Source organism: Micromys minutus, assembly GCF_963924665.1.
Source record: "Micromys minutus genome assembly, chromosome: 1".
Classification (NCBI taxonomy): Eukaryota; Metazoa; Chordata; class Mammalia; order Rodentia; family Muridae; genus Micromys; species Micromys minutus.
The window spans coordinates 104,405,677-104,424,337 of record NC_137969.1 but is presented as its reverse complement, the minus strand read 5'-3'; the positions used below and the strand labels follow the sequence as shown (position 1 = coordinate 104,424,337).

General features: G+C 50.8%; 1 protein-coding gene across 1 annotated transcript; it reads right to left on the bottom strand.

Annotated features, from left to right (window-relative positions):
• Nucleotides 1-6,714: 6,714 nt before the first annotated feature.
• Nucleotides 6,715-18,661, bottom strand: CARD19 (caspase recruitment domain family member 19). The gene is made up of 6 exons (XM_080929531.1): nucleotides 18,557-18,661; nucleotides 11,424-11,566; nucleotides 8,953-9,106; nucleotides 7,715-7,774; nucleotides 7,487-7,558; nucleotides 6,715-7,000 (listed from the first exon to the last, which is right to left on the bottom strand). The coding sequence occupies exons 1-6, from the start codon at nucleotides 18,561-18,563 to the stop codon at nucleotides 6,885-6,887; spliced, it is 552 nt and encodes a 183-aa protein (XP_080785657.1). The 5' UTR covers nucleotides 18,564-18,661; the 3' UTR covers nucleotides 6,715-6,884.

The window sequence follows — 18,661 nt, the reverse complement described above, 5'->3', positions numbered from 1 at the left end:
TTGAATCCCCAGCACCCATGTAAAAATCTAGGTGCAGTGGCAGGTGCTGGGGTGGAAGGTGAGGTGGCTGGGGGAGCCAGTGAGCCCCAGGTTCAGTAAGCACTGGCCTCAACTAAGGTGGGGAGCAAGAGAGAATAGTGCCCGATTTTCACCTCCAGCCTCTACAGACACACAACAGCATAAGTATATATTACGCACACATGTTGCAAGAACAGTTCATAGAACTCCCTCATAGAACAGGGGTGTTATCTGCACTGCTGATCTCCTCAGGATGTAGGAGGAATACCAGTGCCTGGGCCTCAGCTGCTACATAAGCAGAAATTGGAGTCTGCCATTCTCGTGGGTACAAAGTCTGAAAGACGCTGTAACTCTCCGCATTTAAGCCGCCAAGTGTTTGCATGCCAAGTGCTAGAAACAGCCTTGGCTGGCCTTCCCAGAACTACATGCCAGCCTGCTGCACCCAAAGACAGTATACGCCGCAGAGCTCAGTCCCATGCCCAGGGCCTGTGTTATTGTAGCCCTACTTAAGACCCCACATACCCCTTCTAGCCTCTCCATAAAGCTGTCCCTCAGGCCTGCTCTAGTGAAGGAGCTCAAGGATGGGTCACCTGGTACCTGGAGTTTCAGGGCTGGAGGGCAGTGTGCACCATGGCTGCCCAAAACATTTGTTAACTGGTGTCTTTGCGGCTATATGTGCCTGTCCTGTCCCAGGGAAAGGGAGCTTGTGTGAGCCTGGGAAACAGCCATCCATGGTCTTGTCTTTAGTCATCAACTGTGGCCTGGGTGAGGTCAGGTGTGTGCTCTTTACCCACTGGCACTCAATGTCCAATGCCCGCCCACCTTGGGCTGACACTTAGGCATCTGCAAAGCAGCATGCAGCATTGCCCATGGTCAGCAGGTACCCTCTCCCTCACCTAACAGAAGCTGGTTCCCAGCCCCCCCTCTGATCTTCCCACTGTATCTCTCAGCTCCAGCCCTTTATCTACCCCAGTTCTTTCACATCGGCCCTGTGCTCTAAGACCCACCCACACCTGATCCCCTCCAGCCAGCCTCTGCCCTCTCTAAGCATCCTTCCCAAGGCCTAGAGTGAGGGGCAGGGCTTAGTTCCTCAAAACCCCAGCTCCCTATCCCTCACTCATATGAGCAGTAAGGCCCTCTAAGGAAACTAGGACTCACAGACATCACAGAAGCTCCCCCTAAACCTTGGGTACCCAAGTGATGGATGAGAGAAAACACCTATGAGAGGAATGGTCAAATCCCTTTAAAATACTCAAGGAAAGCCATGATGCATGCCTGTAATTCCACACAGGAAGCAAAAGCAGAAAGATCAGAAGCGCAAGGTTATCCTCAGCTACAGTAAGTTTGGCTACAGGAAGCCCTGTCTTTAAAAAAAAAAATCCAGGGGGAAAGCTGAGTGTAGAGCAGTAGTCCCAGCTACTCAAGAAGCTGGGCAAACGGACTGATTGAGCCCAGAACTCATACACTCCAAACTGTGGGGCACACGAAATAAAGGGCTGGATGGAAAGGTCTGAGAAAGAGCTGTAGAGACTAGAATCCTGTGCAGATGGTCTGGGTCTGACCAGACCTGGCTTGGGGCCATACCCCCTGGCACTGTGTCCCTAGTGTCCTCCTTCCCCAACATGTGGGCTGGCCAGCAGCCACCTGCTTGCCTGGACACAGCAGCCGGATGTTGGCCAATGCATGGCTTAGTTCCTTCTTTATCAAAAGAGGAAATCCCAGATGGGACCAGAGGGGCTCTGAAGTGGCTTCACCAAGGCCAGCCTGGCACCCAAGCCAGATTCCCTGGTCAGGGTGGCTTAGTGAGCATGGAGCTTTCTTCACCAGGAACCTGTGCTCCGACCTGACCTTTGACTGGGCATTTGCCACCCATGGTGAAATGAGGACCCTCTTGTGACCTGATCCCTTGGTGTGTGTGTCCCTGTCCCCCAACACCCATCACCTGGTGGGTGTGTCCCTGTTCTCTCAGCCCTGTCCTCTATGACCCTCACACACACTCTCAGAGATCCATGCCACCTGCCCCCAGCAGCACGTAGTCTGATTCAAGGCCAACACTGATTGCAAAGAATGGGAGTCACACCTGCTGTGTCTCCAGGGGGCCAGGGGTCTCTGCTGGAGCTGGGAGTAATGAGTGTACCCAGTTCTGTGCTTTTTACTCTCTCTGTCTCTCTTTGTGTGTGTGTGTGTGTGTGTGTGTGTGTGTGAGAGAGAGAGAGAGAGAGAGAGAGAGAGAGAGAGAGAGAGAGAGAGAGAGAGAGAGAAGGCCAACAGGTTTCTGATCCCCCTGTCTCCACCTCCCCAACAATGGAATTGCAGGCGCACACTGCCAGGTCAGGCTTTTTCTGGAGGTTCTGGGAATCGGGTCCTCATGTTTGTACAGCTGAGCATCTCCCCAGCTCTCTTGCTTCTCTCTTGGGGATGAACTCTGGTCTTGCCCAGACCTCCCCTCACCACTGCCCCATTCAGCCTGTGGCGAATACTGGCTCTGTCTGAGCATTGCTAATTCTATAGGATGTCCCTATATGTCTATAGCATTTCTGTCCTTACCATGTGTCCTTTAAGAGCCGATGTGGGCAGGGGGGGCTGGGCTGGGAAGAGGACCTATTCTGATGTGTTCCTGGTTAGCTGGACGACAGGTGTTTTCTCCTCTCCACACTCAGCCTACCCCCCCCCCTCCAGTTTCCCACAAGCCCTCTCCTCCCTCCTGATTTCATTGGGGGAATAACTCCATTTCCTATCTTTCATGACTTTCTGTTATTTCTTCCTAGATACTTAATTTGGGGAAAACATTGACTCCAGTGCCACTAATCTGGGAGGGGCTCCAGGAAAGACCCCAGCTGCTGCTCTCTGTACCCTCGCTCACCACCCTCTGCCACCACCCACTCTCCAGCCAGGGTAACCCCTCCCTCACACCCATGGCACCTGCCAGGTCAACTGCAAAATGGGACATGAGGATCCTTGAAACACAACCTTGCTCATCCCCCTGGTGCCCCGGATCCTCAGCAAGATACTACCTTGTTATCAGATGAAGATTGACAAGAGGCTGGGCACGGTGGCAAACACCTTTAATCCTAGTGCTTGGGAGGCAAAGGCTGGCAGATCTCTGTGAGTTCAAGGCCAGCCTGGTCTACAGAGACCTATAGTGATTTCATCAGAGCCTCTCCAGGCTATGCCACGCCTCCTCTCCTGCTGTTTACACTGGGTCCTCGGTCTCACATCGAGTCAAATAGACAAGATGGTTATAGAGATGAGAGGAAGAGAACTGAGCAGCTGTCCCTCGGCTCTCCATCTCCCCAGCACCTTTCAGGTGCCAAAGTGAATAGAAAGCACAACAGGTCCACCTGTCCCAGACCCTCATCTGAAAGAGGGCACAAGCCCAAGATCCACCAGAGAGAGCCATGGTCTGTGGCTGACTGAGCTTATGGCTAGGGGACCTTGGCAGAGTTCCTCAAGCCATCTGCAAAGGGAAGGTGGCCCAGCCTACAGATGCTGATCCAGCAGTAACTGGAAAAGGACACCACACAAGAACATAGTCAGAACACCCCCCCCCAAACCATCAGCTTGGGTTGTGCAAGATGCAGAGGCATTTCTGGGCTCCACCCTCATGTGCCCTGTGTCCCCTTGCTCAGCAGTCCACCATGGTCCATCCACTCTACTCCAGGACCCCTCCACTGGCTCCTTCACCTCACACTCCCTGTGTTGGGAGGGCTTCTCCATTCTGCACTAACCCCACCATCCTCTCATCTTCAGGGAACGATGCCCAAAGAACATTGTTTTCAGTTGTCCAAGACAGCCTCAAGGAGTCAGGGACACCTTTCCTAGGACCAGAAAGATAACAAGGGGTGTGTCCAGAGAGAATGGCTTAATCCTTACAGGAGCCTCTAGCACTGTGATGTGTTAGCATGAGACCCTAGCCATCCTGTTTTACAAGGGACATCAGTGAGCAAGTGGCCAGTGGTGCCCCTTGCTTCTTGTGGACTTCACTCATCCTAGGTCACAAGCACCATGTGACAAGATGGCTGGAAGGAAGGGTAGGGTCTGATGGGGATACTGAGGTCCAGGCAGAGTTCCTTTACTGTCTCCTCTACGGGATTTGGCGTAATGGAGAAGTCCTGTGGAGAACCAGCCCAGCAGCTGAAGTCCAGGATGTTGAAAGCCTCAGCCACAGGCTTTGAGTCCAGCTATGGAATGGAGCTCAAGTGGCAGATACTCTTGGAGGGGCATCCAGGGACAGCCCGTATCCAGGGTTGGCAGGCTGAGGGCCTCAGGGTAGGAGAAAGTCAGCTATCCTGGGAGACTGAGCAGGCCTGCATTAGGGTGATGCCCTCCTGTCAGGCCAGAAGATCAGGGCTCACAGGTCTTTGAGGCATCTCTAAGAAAGGGTATATTCAATGGTGTCAAATGGGGACCAGACCCAGGACCTTCCCAACCACCATCCTAGGCATTCTCACCCTTTGCCTGACAAAAGCTAGAATTTTAGTGCCCCTTGAGACCCCTCTTCATGTTCTGGGGCCAAGTTGAGACCGTCCACACAACTGACACAAGCGTCTAGCACTTCCACCAGGTGTCACCTTTACTGTGTCACATGTCGTGTGACCCTCCAACAACGTGGTCAGTTCACACAACACTCTGTGGCCATGGTTCTTTAGCAGGGGCTGGGTCCATGAGCAGTGCTCACAAGAGGGTGCCCAGGGTAGGTCTCCTGGGGTGCAGACTGAGGCTTAGACACTAGTAAGTCTATCCCCCGCTCCTGCAACTCTGAGGTGGAGCAGTGGCATGCTCACTGCGGGGCAAGCCACCATTCTCACTGCATGCAGTGTGTCCTGGCAGATGGGAAGGCACCGGAAAAGCAGCCTTCCAGGGCGGTGGTTGCAAACGACACTCGGGAGGCAGAGGCAATTTCTGGGTTCGAGGCCAGCCTGGTCTACAGGGCGAGCTCCAGGACAGCCAGAGCTACACAAAGAAACCCTGTCTCAAAAAACAAAACAAGAAAGGGAGGGAGGGAGGGAGGGAGGAAGGAGCAGCCTTCCTTCACCTTTGCCTGCAGTTCACCAATGGCGCAGAACGGAGCATGCGCAGTACACGTTCAGGGCACCAGCCTAAGGGCCTGGGTCAGCCACTAGGCAGGGTGGTAACCAGAGTTCTCTCCTTGTGTTCGATGCTCTCTGTTTTATGCTCTGTTCTGTGAGCCCACGGGTTGAATGGGATCCCTCCCTGGGGGCCCAACACCATGTCCTCCTCTCACGTTTGGGTCATCTCAGTTGAGCCTGCCCCCGTACTTTCTAAGCCTAGCACGTGTGACTCCGGAAACTAGGCAGAAAACAGACTCATGATGACTCCGCAAGTTGACGATGTTGTGTTTCCTCAAAAAAGGCTGGTGTGGAGGAACTGGTGGAGGAGACACTCAAGAACAAACCCTCCAGGCACCCTGAGCCGAGCCTGACACCCTGACCCAAACCCTGACGCATATTCCATGCCTGGTGTGTCTGTTTGCATACAAATGGACCTGTGTATCCGTACATATGGCATACATGTGAGTGAACATGAACATCTACACAGCATGATCATGTTTGAGCATGTGTGTACATCCAGAGTACTGTGCACACGTGTAAGTTTGCATGGACTACTCTGTAAGCCGAACTGGCCGTCTTCAGTAATTTGGCTGGGCTTGTGCGCAAAAGATCACACAGCTGGGCTTGTTGACTGACTTTCCTCATCAAAGGGAGGGGTGGAAGGGTCACTGTACCCTCCCCTGAGTACACAGCCACCCCTCCCAACCAGATGTATGCAATTCTCCCGAACTGCACATGGTCGCAGGATCTAGGAGAGGGCTTGATTATATAGAGAAGTTCTAGAGGAAGGAGGCACTGTCTAAGTGTTCATGGGGGGAGTCGGACCTTCTTCCAGTGTGGCTGGTTTATTTATTTTTTTAAGTGAAAAACAAATTCTTTTTAATTTAAAAAATTAATTAATTATCTTTCCAGATGAACTCCCCAATTCAATCTGGACTGCCACAAAGGCAGGCAGGAAGCGCAGAGAGAGTTTCCTTTTGTATACTAGTGCAAACCGAAAGAACAACCACAAACTGTTCAAGGTCTATCAGTGGATGCAGTAATTAATTAATTATTAATTACTTTATATCCTGACTGGTTTCCCCTCCCTCCTCTCCTCCCAGTCCTTCTCCCTCCTCCCCCCCTCATCTACTCCTCCTTTTCTCTTCAGAAAAAGGGCAGGCCTCCCATGGAGATAACTCCTCACCCTTTCCCCTATAAATAAGGCCTGGGACCAGTCAGCATCAGGGAGGGACTGCCATTCCCCCATATTGGCCTGTGGGCTAGATAGCAAAGCCAGGTGATGAGGCCACCACGGACATCCAGGCAGGAAGAACCAGGAAGGCTAAGATGCAGCAAGGGAGGGGGCTGTGCGGCAGGGCACATGAGGTAGGTAAAGGGTCGGGGACTGGGTGCGGTATCTTTAGAAGATGGTTGTCGTTTGAAGAGGGATGGAATGGGGAGAGAAGGGTGTGTGAACCTCTAAAGTGTGTGAATGACACCAGGGAGGGGACAATGGCAGGACACTCAAAGCTGGACTCAAAGCCAGGAACACCTAGGCCAGTCCTGAGTAAGTAGCCATTTTGTTAAAACATTAACACACACAGACACACACCTCCCAAGAAGAGGACATGAGACAGGCAGATGCAGCTGGAACATTTAATATTAAGCACCCTATAGAGTAAAGGTGATGTATTCTCATAGAAATTATAAATAATGAAAAATTAATATTTAGAAAAAGAAGTACGGGCCTCACAGTGGGCGGCCATGGGATTCTTTGGTTAAGCAGCAGGTAAGACCCGGGGTCTGGGTTTGTCAGAGTCCTCCGAGGTCATCTGCCAGGAAGGCCAGCAGGTAGCGGCTGACATGCCGGTCAATGATGACGGGTGAGAAGGCAAGGACTCGGCGGGTCCCGGGCAGCACTTTAGAGTCTGGAAGACAAAGGGAAAAGTGTCAATCAAAGGGACAGCCATGAAGGAGGCTCTGTCCTGGATGCCTCTGGACCGAAGCAGGCAGGGGAACAGTTCTGCCCCTACGTCCCACTTTCCCACTCACACATGGTCTTTGTATTTGGGTCCAAAGATGAGAACGGGCTCTGACACCTGACTCCGAAAGCTCCTGCCTGGGTGACCCCCAGGCCTTCAGTAAACAAGCCCACACCGCCCTATCCCCAAAGGCCTTCCCAGATGGCAAACTCAGGCATCACAGAAGAGAGGGGGTAGAGCAGGCACGGCTGGCTGCAAGCTTCAGGCCTCAGTGGGCTTGTAGGGGCTTTGTTATCACAGGTTGGGAGATCAAGTCTCATCAGGGGAGGTAACCCCAACATGACTTTCAACTCTGCTGGCTGTGCACTGTGTTGGTGATCACTCTCTGACCCCCTTCATCTACTCAGGGGCTTGGAGGTGGCTGGCACTCACCTGGCGGGCAGCAGTAGAGGAGGAGGGCCAGGCCCGCTGCCAGGCCCAGGCCTGCCAGGAAGCTCATGGGTCCTGAGGAGAAAGGAGTATGAGTGTCCTGAAGCAGTTGGTGAGCACTACAGGGGTTTGTCCCCTAACAGAAAGCCCGGTGTGGGATGGAGAAGCCCTTAGGACACAGACAGAGCCCTGAGGGAAAAGGGAGAAAGAAAGGAGGTGGCGGGGCGTTACCCCTGTCACTCAGCTCGCGGCTCTCGATGCCCCAGTCCAGCTCTCTGCAATCTGAGTTGTCTGGAAACAAAATTACAGAGCATGGTTAGTGGAGGGCTGGGCTGAGAGAGGGCTTGTTCCCAGGGAGACCCAAGGCACACTCATGTTTCTTCATGGCCACCGTACTGGGTGCCGTGGGCAGGCCCAGTTGGAGGTATAGTGAGATCAGCTCTTCAGAGGACACTGCCTAAATTTGGGTTTTCTTTGGTCCAGTTTCTGTGACATCATAGGTGTGGAGTAGGACAGAATGTCCTGTTTGCCATAAGTCATCAAATACAGGACAAATATCCACGATCAAGAACCTTTCTCTAGATGTCCCCATGGGGTTAGCAGGCTCATGACTTGTCACACAGGCCCCAGGGCACCTAGGAACCATAAAAGGTACTTTATTTCCAGTAGGGATAGGGATCGGATCCAGCAGGGTTCTAAAGGACCCAGTGAAATGCTTTCAGGGGAGGGGAGAGGGAGAGCCTATTCATTTTGTCCTCACTGTGTCACATGAGGTCTGGGGGAGATTCCTTGGGATCAGACAGCAGCCCAGAGTCTCAGCTGAGCTCACGGGCAGAGTCGCCTCATCTTTGTCCACTGTAGCAACACCTACTCTCACTTTTCCAAGCAGAGAACATACCAGCCCTACTGTGAAACCCAGATCCCAGCAGTTCGAGTGACACCTCCCCCCCCACCAAGACCTTTGGGACCTACATATCACCTAGAGCTCTGAGATCACAATCTCTCTCACCTACCACCCACACCTATCCCCAAAGATGCTCTACAAAATTCCCACATAAACAGACTGGAGGATACAAAAGGCAGGTAGACTTGGGGTCTGCCATGGGCTTGGTCATGCTCTGCTGGGCCAAGGAGCACAGGGACGTGAGGATGAAGTTGCTACTTAGAAATGAAGACACAGCCACAGCACGCAGGGGGAGGCAGACTGGATACATGGAATGGTGGCTTCTATGTGAAAGTTGGCATGGGGAGGGGAGTGTCCAAGAGGGAGGGGGACAGAGGGAGAGAGGCAGACTGACATGCCAGCCTGTTCTATTCTCCCTGGGTGATCTCTGAAGAAGGATAGGGAAGGGGAGATATGCCCAGGAGGGGCATCTGAGGCTCCGAGGACGGCCATGCTGTCAACAGTTGGCCTGGTGCTGTCCCTGATGAGTGCACTACTGTAGGTAGGGATAAGGGGCAGGACTTACAAGGAGTGTAGCGGCTGGGCAGGTGACTGTGCAGGGGCTGTGCATGGATGTACAGTGCTCGGTAAAATTCCTGACAGTGCCGTTCCCCACGCTGCTGCAGGTGGCTCAGGAGGTCACAGAGCCGTACACGCAGGGATGCCTTGGGGTTCCGGAACTGAGGGCAGAAGAAAGGGTAGGCTGGACGGGACAGCTGTGAGGCAGAGCACTCAGGACCCCAGCCTCAGAGCCACAGACCTCAGAACCCTCACAACCCCTCATACCACCCGTTGATATACGTCCAACACTGGAGGAGTCAGTTGCTGGCTAAGTCTTGGCTAATACTTGTGTCTCCAGGGCAACGGGCCAGGAGAGGTCACCACGAAAGCAGGGTGTGGGGGGCATCACCCTAAGTAATGAGACTCAGTGTGGCTTCTCCCCATGTGGCCTCAGTGAATCATTTCATCCCTCTGGGAGTCAGTTCTTATAAAAGGGAAATAAGCCTATGTGGTAAGGTTGTTACGGAGCACGGGTGATGGGTGATGACATACGTGACCATTGCTATTATTTTTCAGTTTGTAGGGACATGAGTCTAGTATTTCAAAAGCCAGTTGAAAAAAGTAGTTTCTTCTGATGTGGTTGTGAAGGTCAGTGGACTTGGCACCAAGCCCAGAACCAAGAGGCTGTGGTCTGGTGCTGCCCCCTGGTGGCAACACGTGAAAACTGACCAGAGATAAGAGAAGCCTGCCTGCCTGGCCTGTGAGAAGGCCTCCCCCTTTTGGTAGTAGTACCTTATGTAACACAATGAGATGAATTTGAGCCTGTCACTTTTTAAAACCACTGTGTGGCTCACACCATAAGTGTTTGAGTTGACAGGCAATCTGAGTTGACCCTGCTTCTATCCTGCCCAACTGTGCTTGCTTTTGAGACAACCTCCCAGAAAGGGAATCATTGGTGTTTACCCAGAAGGGACGACTCCCAAAGGTCTAAGGTCTAGTGGGTCTCTGGCATTCATTGTTCTATTCAGTTCCTCAAGACTTCCAGGGGCATGTACTGAAACTTGGGGAAGGCTAGGTTCAAATTTCATCCCTTGTTTCCAAAACCTATGGCTTCTCAGGGTCCTCTTTTCTGGCCTAGAGAGACAAGGCAGGATTAGCCCCTTGACACAAAGGCCAGGGACTGCATCTGAAATGCCACCTCTGGCAGAACCATTTTAGTGTCTGTAGATGTGACACCTGAGGCCTTGGTTGCCCCCTCTGTAAAATGGGGTTATGACTTCGGCTCTTTGTAAGGTTGTAGGTGAGAACTGGGAATGGTGCAGAAAGGATGTTCTTGGCAGCTGCTCACCTGGCTCAGGTGGGCCAGGCCACACCACAGTCTCTGAGCCAAGTAGAATGTCATGCTTCTGTCACAGATGGGGTGCAGAAGCTCTCAGTGGGACCAGCCTCCCTCAAGTCTGCCTGGCCAGGCAGGCCGAGCTGGGCAGTGGGTGGGGTCAGCGACCACTGCACATCTAACATAGGCTGGGCCTTTTGGCCTTATAAACACAGGAAGAATGAAGAGAAAAATGCAGTGAGCCATCCCTTACTTTGACCTTCTGGAAGATGCAGACCAAAGACCCATGGTGTGGTCCCAGACTGTGTGTGTGTTGGGGGGTGGGTATAGGTGCTTACCCATGCAGGTGCATGCAAAGGCCAGAGGTTACGTCAGGATGCTTTCCTCAATGGCTCCGCACCTTACTTTTTTGAGATAGAGTCTCTCACTATACCCAGAGTTCACTAATTTTGCTAAACTGTTTGTCCAGCAACCCCCTGGGCTCTACCTGTCTCTGGCCTGCTAGGGTTACAGGTTCAGAAATGCAAACTCAAGTCCGCGTGTTCACGCAGATATTATTAGAGTCAGCTGAAAGGAGGGAACCCCAATTGAGAAATGTCTCTGTAAGATTAGGCTGTAGACAAGCCTGTAGAACAGTAACTGGGGAGAGCCTAGGCCACCGTGGATGGTGCCAGCCCTGGTGGTCCTGGGTTCTGTAAGAAAGCAGACAGAGCAGGCCATGACAAGAAAGCCAGTAAGCAGCACCTTCCATGGCCTCTGCATCAGCTCCTGCCTCTATGTTTCTGTCCTGTTTGGGTTCCTGTCCTGACTTCCTTCAGTGACAGACTATGGATATGGAAATATAAGCCAAATAAAACCTTTGCTCCCCAAATTGCTTTGGGTCATAGTGTCTCATCACAGCAACAGGAACCCTAAGACACCATATGCATCATCTCCTGCAAACTGGGCATAATCTGGAATGAACCAGCAACCACAAGAACATCTGAGACTGAGGCATAAAGATCTAATGATCAGAGACCACGTGGATTGGCCCAAGCCCACGTGTGACTCCTGTGAGTTCCTGAGGTGGCTCCCGAGACAATAATCCAGGGCCTGTGGTGATTTTCCCAGCTCAGAGAAGACACCCAAGAGGTTCCCTGGCCCTGCTCACTCCTCAGCACCTTTTCGGCCTCCTTGTTGGTAAGGATTTGTGGGTAGTAACGGTTCAGCTGGAGGATGATCCTGTCCACTTGTTGCTCACTCAGACGACCCTGTCCTGTCAGGAAAGGAGTGTCCTGTACCAGCCGGTCACAGTAGGTCTGATCTGGAACACATTCGGGAATAGCATGAGGTGAGCCAGCACAGCCTCAAGAGGAACCAAAAATGGCACCCTTGGTGCTGACCACAGGAAACCCACACCCACTGGAAGGGGAACAGTCTCTCTGGAGGGTGCAACTGTAATTTTCATGTTAAATACAAAGAAGATATCTATAAAATATATACAAAATTAATAAGAGAATCAAAATGTTACAACCGAAAAAAATTAACTAGATACAAAGGAAATCAGTAAAGGTAGAAGTGAGGGTTGAAAAAGCTAAAAGACCCACAAAACACAAATAGAAATAAATCTTTCATTATCAACAATTACTTCATATGTAAATAGGTTGAACTCTTTAATCAAAAGGCAAAGCTGAGCAGAACGGCCTTAAATGCTGACAAGATGCTCACCACAGAGCTAAGCACATAAATCAGTTGAACATGGAAGAATTAAAAAGACATTCCGTGTGGGCAAGTCTGACCTTCTGACATTTCAACACGGGAGGTTGTCACTACAAACATTATGTTAAAAAAGAACCTCATAATGCTGTATGTTTCCAATTTTGTATTGGGCTATATTCACAGCTGTCCGGAGACACATCCAGCCACAGGTGGCCGGCAGGTGTCAGGTCGCACACACTTGATTGTGAACAGAAACCAAAACGGAGTAGGCATGGCTATATAAGTATTAGAAAAAGTAGACCTTAAGTCAAAACTGGTACAAGAGGGGAAAAAAAAAAAACTAGCATAGTTAATAAAAGGTTAATTCATCAGGAATATGTAACAACTATAAACATATATGCACCAAGTTTCAGATCCCCAAATATGAAGAAATATTGGTGGAACCTAAGGGAGAAACAGGCAGCTCTATCATATTTAGAGACATTAATAAACCATTTTAAACAGGAGATAAACCAGATAATATCAATAAGGAAATGGAAGACTTACAATCCTGTAAACTGTGCCGAAAAGTCACACACAAAACAAACTACCCAGTAATACAAAAACCACACTTTTCCCAAGTGCACAACGAACATACTCTAGATCACAAAACAAGCAGATCCCAGGCCACAAACTAAGCCCCCGTGTGTTTAAAAGCATTTAAACCAAATGCTGTTTTCTGGTCACGTGACATGAAGCGAGCAATCAATACCACCAGAGTTCACAGATCTTTGGGAATTTAATCACTAATTCAATCACCAATAGGTCAAAATGAAAACCACAGAATAAATTTGAAAACAACATTGGAACAAATAAGAAACAAACTCACCAAACCTAAGGGATAGAGCAAGCGTGTGCCGAGAGGAAGAAACAACGGCCATAAATGTACACATTTCAAGTAAGAGCTTGGGCCAGGCATGGCGCCCACCCCAATCCTACCACTCTGGAGACAGAAGCAGGAAGATTGCTCTGGGTTTCAGGACACCTTAATCTATAGAGAGTCTGGGCTAGCTGGAGTTACACAGTGCACGGTGAAAAACCTGTCTTTAAAAACGCTAAATAAATAGCCTAATAGTAACCTCAACCAAATTGTAAGGGGGGGGGGGAGGGAGCACTAGAAAAGCCAAACACAAAGCTAACAGAAGAAGACAATGCCAAGAGGAGAGAACATTTATAAAGGAGAAAAATCAACAAAAACAACGTTTATTCATTGAAAAGGTCAACAGAATTAACAGACATTTAGCTAGACTGGCAGAAATGGCTCAAACTACTAACATCAGAGATGACAGAGTAGCCAGGTATGGTGATCAGCATCTGTAGTTCTGGTTTTACAGAATGCTGAGGCAGGAGGATTATGAGTTCAAGGCCAGTCTAGGTTAAATAATTCGAGACCAAAAAACAAAAATAAGACAAATAAAAAAGAGGCCAGGAAGAAGATGGCTCAGTTGGGCTTGGGGCTAATACACAGATATGGGGACCAGAGTTAAATTTTCCAGAACCCAGAAACTCAGGAGTGTTGGCATTAACCTGTGATCCCAGCACTGAGGAGGTTAAGATAGGCAGATCCCTAAAGCTCACTAGACAAGGAGTCTAGCTGAACTGGTGAACTCTGGGAGCCTGCCTCAAAAGTGAAGCTGGAGACTGGGGAATCCCCAGCAGCTCACGGGCCATCTAACCTGGGATACACAGCAGTGAGCAACAGAAGAGAGACGGTCTCAAACAAGGTAGAAGGTGAGGACTGCCACTGAGGTTTTCCTTTCACTTATACACACACACACATATAAATACATACACACATATACACATACAGATACGTACACACATACAAATAACTACACACATATACACACATACATACACACATGCACACACATATACATACATACACACATTCACCCATACATACACATATGCACACACATACATATACACATACACATATGCACACACATACATATATACACATACACACATACAGACACATACAGATACGTACACACATGCACACACACACATGCACATACACACGCATAGATGCATACACACACTCACATACACACATGCACATACACACGCATAGATGCATACACACACATACACACATGCACACACATACAAATACATACACACATGCATACACACATGCATATACAGATACATACACACATACATCACAGGATATGGGGGAGAAAGATGAGCCAGGCTGAGACAGAAGGACCTAACTTCAAGGCCTGCTTAGGTGATTTAGTGAGGCCATATGTCAAAAATAAAAAAATCTAAAGATATGATTCAGTGATAGAGAGCTTGCCTAGCATGCACAAGGTCTTGGGCTCAGCCCTCAGCACTGCAAGGGATAAATAAACCAGCAATACGGAATGATGTGGAGGAGCCTTAAGTACACTTTACTAAGTGAAAGAGCTTGTCTGAGAAAGCCCAAGACCTTATGACTCTAATTACACCAAGCTGCAGAAAAGGCAATACCAAGGAGACAATGAAATCAGTGGTTGCCAGGTGTGAGTAGGGAGGGAGAGAGGGAGGGATACGCAGGCCACAGGGGAATGTTAGGCAGTGAAACTATTCTCTACAATGGCATAAAATATTTATCAAAGCCTACAGAATGGCCAATACAAGGAGGGCACGCTAGTGCAGGTTCTGGGCTTCCGCTAACGATAGTAAGTAGATATACAACGGTAATGATGTGAGGGAGGGGCCAGAGTCCAATTCCTCAATCTTCAGCCAACAGTCCCCAAAACAAAGCCCAGAGCCAGGCAGTGTACGCCTGCAGTTCTAGTTACTGGAGAAGCCGGGGCAGCCTGGGCAACGGAGAAAGACTTTGACTCAAAATAAATGAGATAAATAAGTCTATTAAGAAAACTTAGTTGGAAAATTCCATTGTTGATGCTTGTGAGGGAAACCGGGGCACGAGGAGGGAGTCACAGAAGGCAGAGCCACACTGAGTTGTGATAGGCTACTTGAGAGGGAGTCTAAAGAATCTTCCTGAGCCACAGAAATGTCTAGATGCTATCTCCCTAATGCTTACAGTTGTAGGCCTCTGTGTGTGTGTGTGTGTGTGAATATATCAAATATATCACAACTGTTCTTTAGAACCAAGTGCAAGGGCTAGAGAGGAGGCTCAGCGGTTAAGAGCATGTGTTACTCTTGGAGAGAACATGGTCTACAGCTCCAGTTCCAGAGTATCTGATGGCTTCTTCTGACCTTCTTGGCACCAGGCACACACATGGTACATGCAAATATGCAAAATACTCAAAGGCAGAAAACAAATCTAAAAGCAAGTATATGTATCTGCTTCCAATTGGATTAGACCCCTAGGATGGGCTTTTAAAATAGGGTCACCATGTCAGGAAAGATGAGACCTGTCCCTGGCTTCATCCCAGGGTAGGGAATCAACAGGCCACCTTCCTCACATCTCCGGTCCACTGCTACTTCCTTCTGGCTGGTCTGTCTCCTGACTCCTGCAACCTCTCATCCCTGAAGGTGGCTTTGTGGGGTCCTGCCCAACCTGGGTGGGCACAGCCTATCAACACGCCTACCCTTTGCCAGGAACCTGGGGGTGTCTTCCAGGGGTTCACGGTGTGACAGTGGGAGCTGCATTCATCAAAGACCCCACATCCTCGGCCCAGGATGCTACTCTCAAGAGAATAAGACTAGGGTTGTCCTGGTTGAAAGCCATTGTTGCCCCCAAGGCCAACACTTTGGCTCATTGGCCATTCCATTCCTATCCGAGGCCATCTGCACCACTTCATCATGGCTGCTGGAGACTCACAATACTGGCCCAGCCCCCTGACAGTGTGTATAGGAGACAGACTTACCAACAGCCCAAGGACACCCAGTGACATGCCACACTGCCAGGTGCTCCCAAGCAGTTCAAATGAACACCACCGAGCTAACTCACAGAACAATCCACAGGGCAGACGTTGTGTGGTTCTATTTACACCTACCTATAACCTCCATCCTCCCACCAGCTCTGCAACTGCCCCACTTTCAGAGAGGAAAATGAAGGCACAGCAAGGCTGTAAGTCTGCCATCAGCCTGGAGGTAAAAGCTAATAAGCTGGGGCTGTTGACATTGGGCTTCTGTCATTTACATATGAATCACTCTGAGTTCAGGGGTCTGCTCTCTTCCAGACAGGAGCAGCCAAGGCTGTGAATTCACATTGTGCCAGTGTGTACAAACCTCCACACACAGTAGGCACTCACTGAGGAATTCTGCAGTGTGTGGGCTTCAGTCCAAAGGCAAGGCGAGGTCTGCTGGTAGATACTGGCCAATGCCTCATAGCGGCCTCCTCCTACCCTGAGAGCCACTAGCCAAGATGGAACTCTGCTGCCCACAGCTATGAGTCACAGGAGCCCTGAGTCACCTGCCATGGGTGGCCCAGCCCAGGGCTGAAGCCAGAAGCTTTAGGGCAATGTACTTCCTGTGCTTCCTGTGGCTCTTATAAGCTGTTCATGCAACCACATAAAGGCAGCCACTGGGTGTAACGGAGACTCAGGCCTGAATACCAGGCTCTGGTAAACAAGGCCCAGAACGCCTCTACTAGAAAGATAGACCACTCTGTTCAGAATCCATGAGCCCTTGCCTGTATCTTCCCTTCCTGCCAACTTGGCCCTGTGACCTCATCGTCAACTTCTGCAGTCCAGACCTAAGTCCTCATTCTGACATCTGGTCCCACCTGCCCTTACTCTGCCCCTAGGGTTCCAGAGCCTTCTCACCACTAGAGTCAGGACCCACGCTGCAGGCTGGGGATATCTGGTTGACTCATGCCTACCTTATTTAACCCCCTTCCACGAATTCACCATTCCCCTGGGGTCCATAACTCGCACATCACCTCCTCTCTGAATGTCACCCAGAAATTCATGTCACAGTACTTGGTTTGGCTTAGATCACTCGCTCCGTGGGATACTACCTATTCTGTGAGGACACAACCCTCAGTATCTATAGCCACCAAGCACACACACACACACACACACACACACATACACACACACACACACACACACACACACACACACACACACACACACGAGCACACACACGGAGACAGCAAAGACTAATGTGGATGGCGGTGCACTAGGGTACTGAGCCAAGAACAAGGGATCTGTGGCCCCAGAGCTGCCCATCCAACCCTGTCAAGCTTCTGTTCTTCAGTCTCCATCTCCCACTAGAAAACAGTGGGAAGCTTTGAAGTGTCAAGTAGACAGCAGAGAGGGAAGTGTACCATTGCCACAGTTAGGGACTGGCTGTGTACTTCCAGCTAAAAGCACGCCGCCACCCTCAACGTCTGTTCTGGAGGTGGGATGCCTCACTCCACTGGTATCCTGTCTCTGCAATGTACCCTTGGAGGCCAACACAGCTGAGCTCTGTCCCATACATCCTGATGAACTTACTGGAGGATCTGGGAAGACAGAGGCAGGGCAGGGTCCAGGCAAAAATGCTGAGGCCAAGGCTCCCTCCCATTCTGCTCCTACCACTGACCAGCACGGTGATCTGGGGGCACTTACCCAAACTGAGATTTTTATCTCCCCATTTTTACACAGGCATGATAATATTCTTTATGTCCCCACATGGCCATTCTAAACAAGAGTGCACATTAGGGGCTCAATCAGGGCTCTACACACAATGCTCAGAAATTGCAGCCCCAAACAAGAAGGGCCTGGAGGCATAACAAAGTGGAAAGAGTCTGGGGTTCTCCTCTAATTTGTCTTAGAAGTCACCAGGTTGCAGCCCGAGGGATCTTATTTTTGTGCATAACCAACGCTGACTCCAGTTTAGAGACCCCTGGGTACTTCTGGGTTTACCTAGACTCTCTGGGCTATCTCCGGTGAACTCTACCATATGATGTATAAGAGACTCCCAGAAACGAAGTGTGGGATCTGGAAGCTACCACATTCCCTGGGCTCTATGTCAGGAGGGGTCCCTCGCTGACTCATCCTCACGGCGTTCCTTTACAGGGAGAACTTAGCACAGCAATGTCACCGTGTCCCTCTGGGATCAGGAATAAAGTAGGTGAGTTCCCAAGGGTTGGGCTGGGGCTACCAAGCCAGCCTGGAGAACATGGATCTAGTTGCTGGTTCCGAATTCCCTAGACCCATCTATAGTAAGGGACTTGGCTGGAGTCTGGTCCCGGAGCAAGCGGGAAATACAGGCATCTCCCTGGTACTACAAGCTACCCAGGTTTGCAGAATGCCGGTCCCGCCTCCAAGGGGGATGTGTGCAATCGCCGCTCTAAAGTCTCGGCAGACTGCCTATGAGAACCATTTGCCTCTCTCAGATCCATCCCGTCCCGGGATGCGGCCCCGCTCCGCGGCCCCGCTCCGCAGATGCAGCCCGTGCCGTGCACCCTGTGAGCGCTCACCTGCTGCTCTGCCTCTTGGACCCGCGACGGCCCCCCACTCCGCACCCGAGACCTCTGGCGCCCCAGGCCCGCCGCGCGGAACCCGGGACACCCCGCCACCATGCGCCTATTAGGCTCGCTTCGCCCGCGCCAGCTGACACCAAGGTCACTCGGCTCCCGTCGCCCTCCTGGCCCTGCGCCCACCTGTCATGGCGGAGCACACGGCGCCGCCCCGTCGTCCTCGGCCGTCCGCCGCCCGGCCCGAGGGCTCCGGTGACCGCCGCCCGCAGGCCTGGCCCTAAGTCCCGC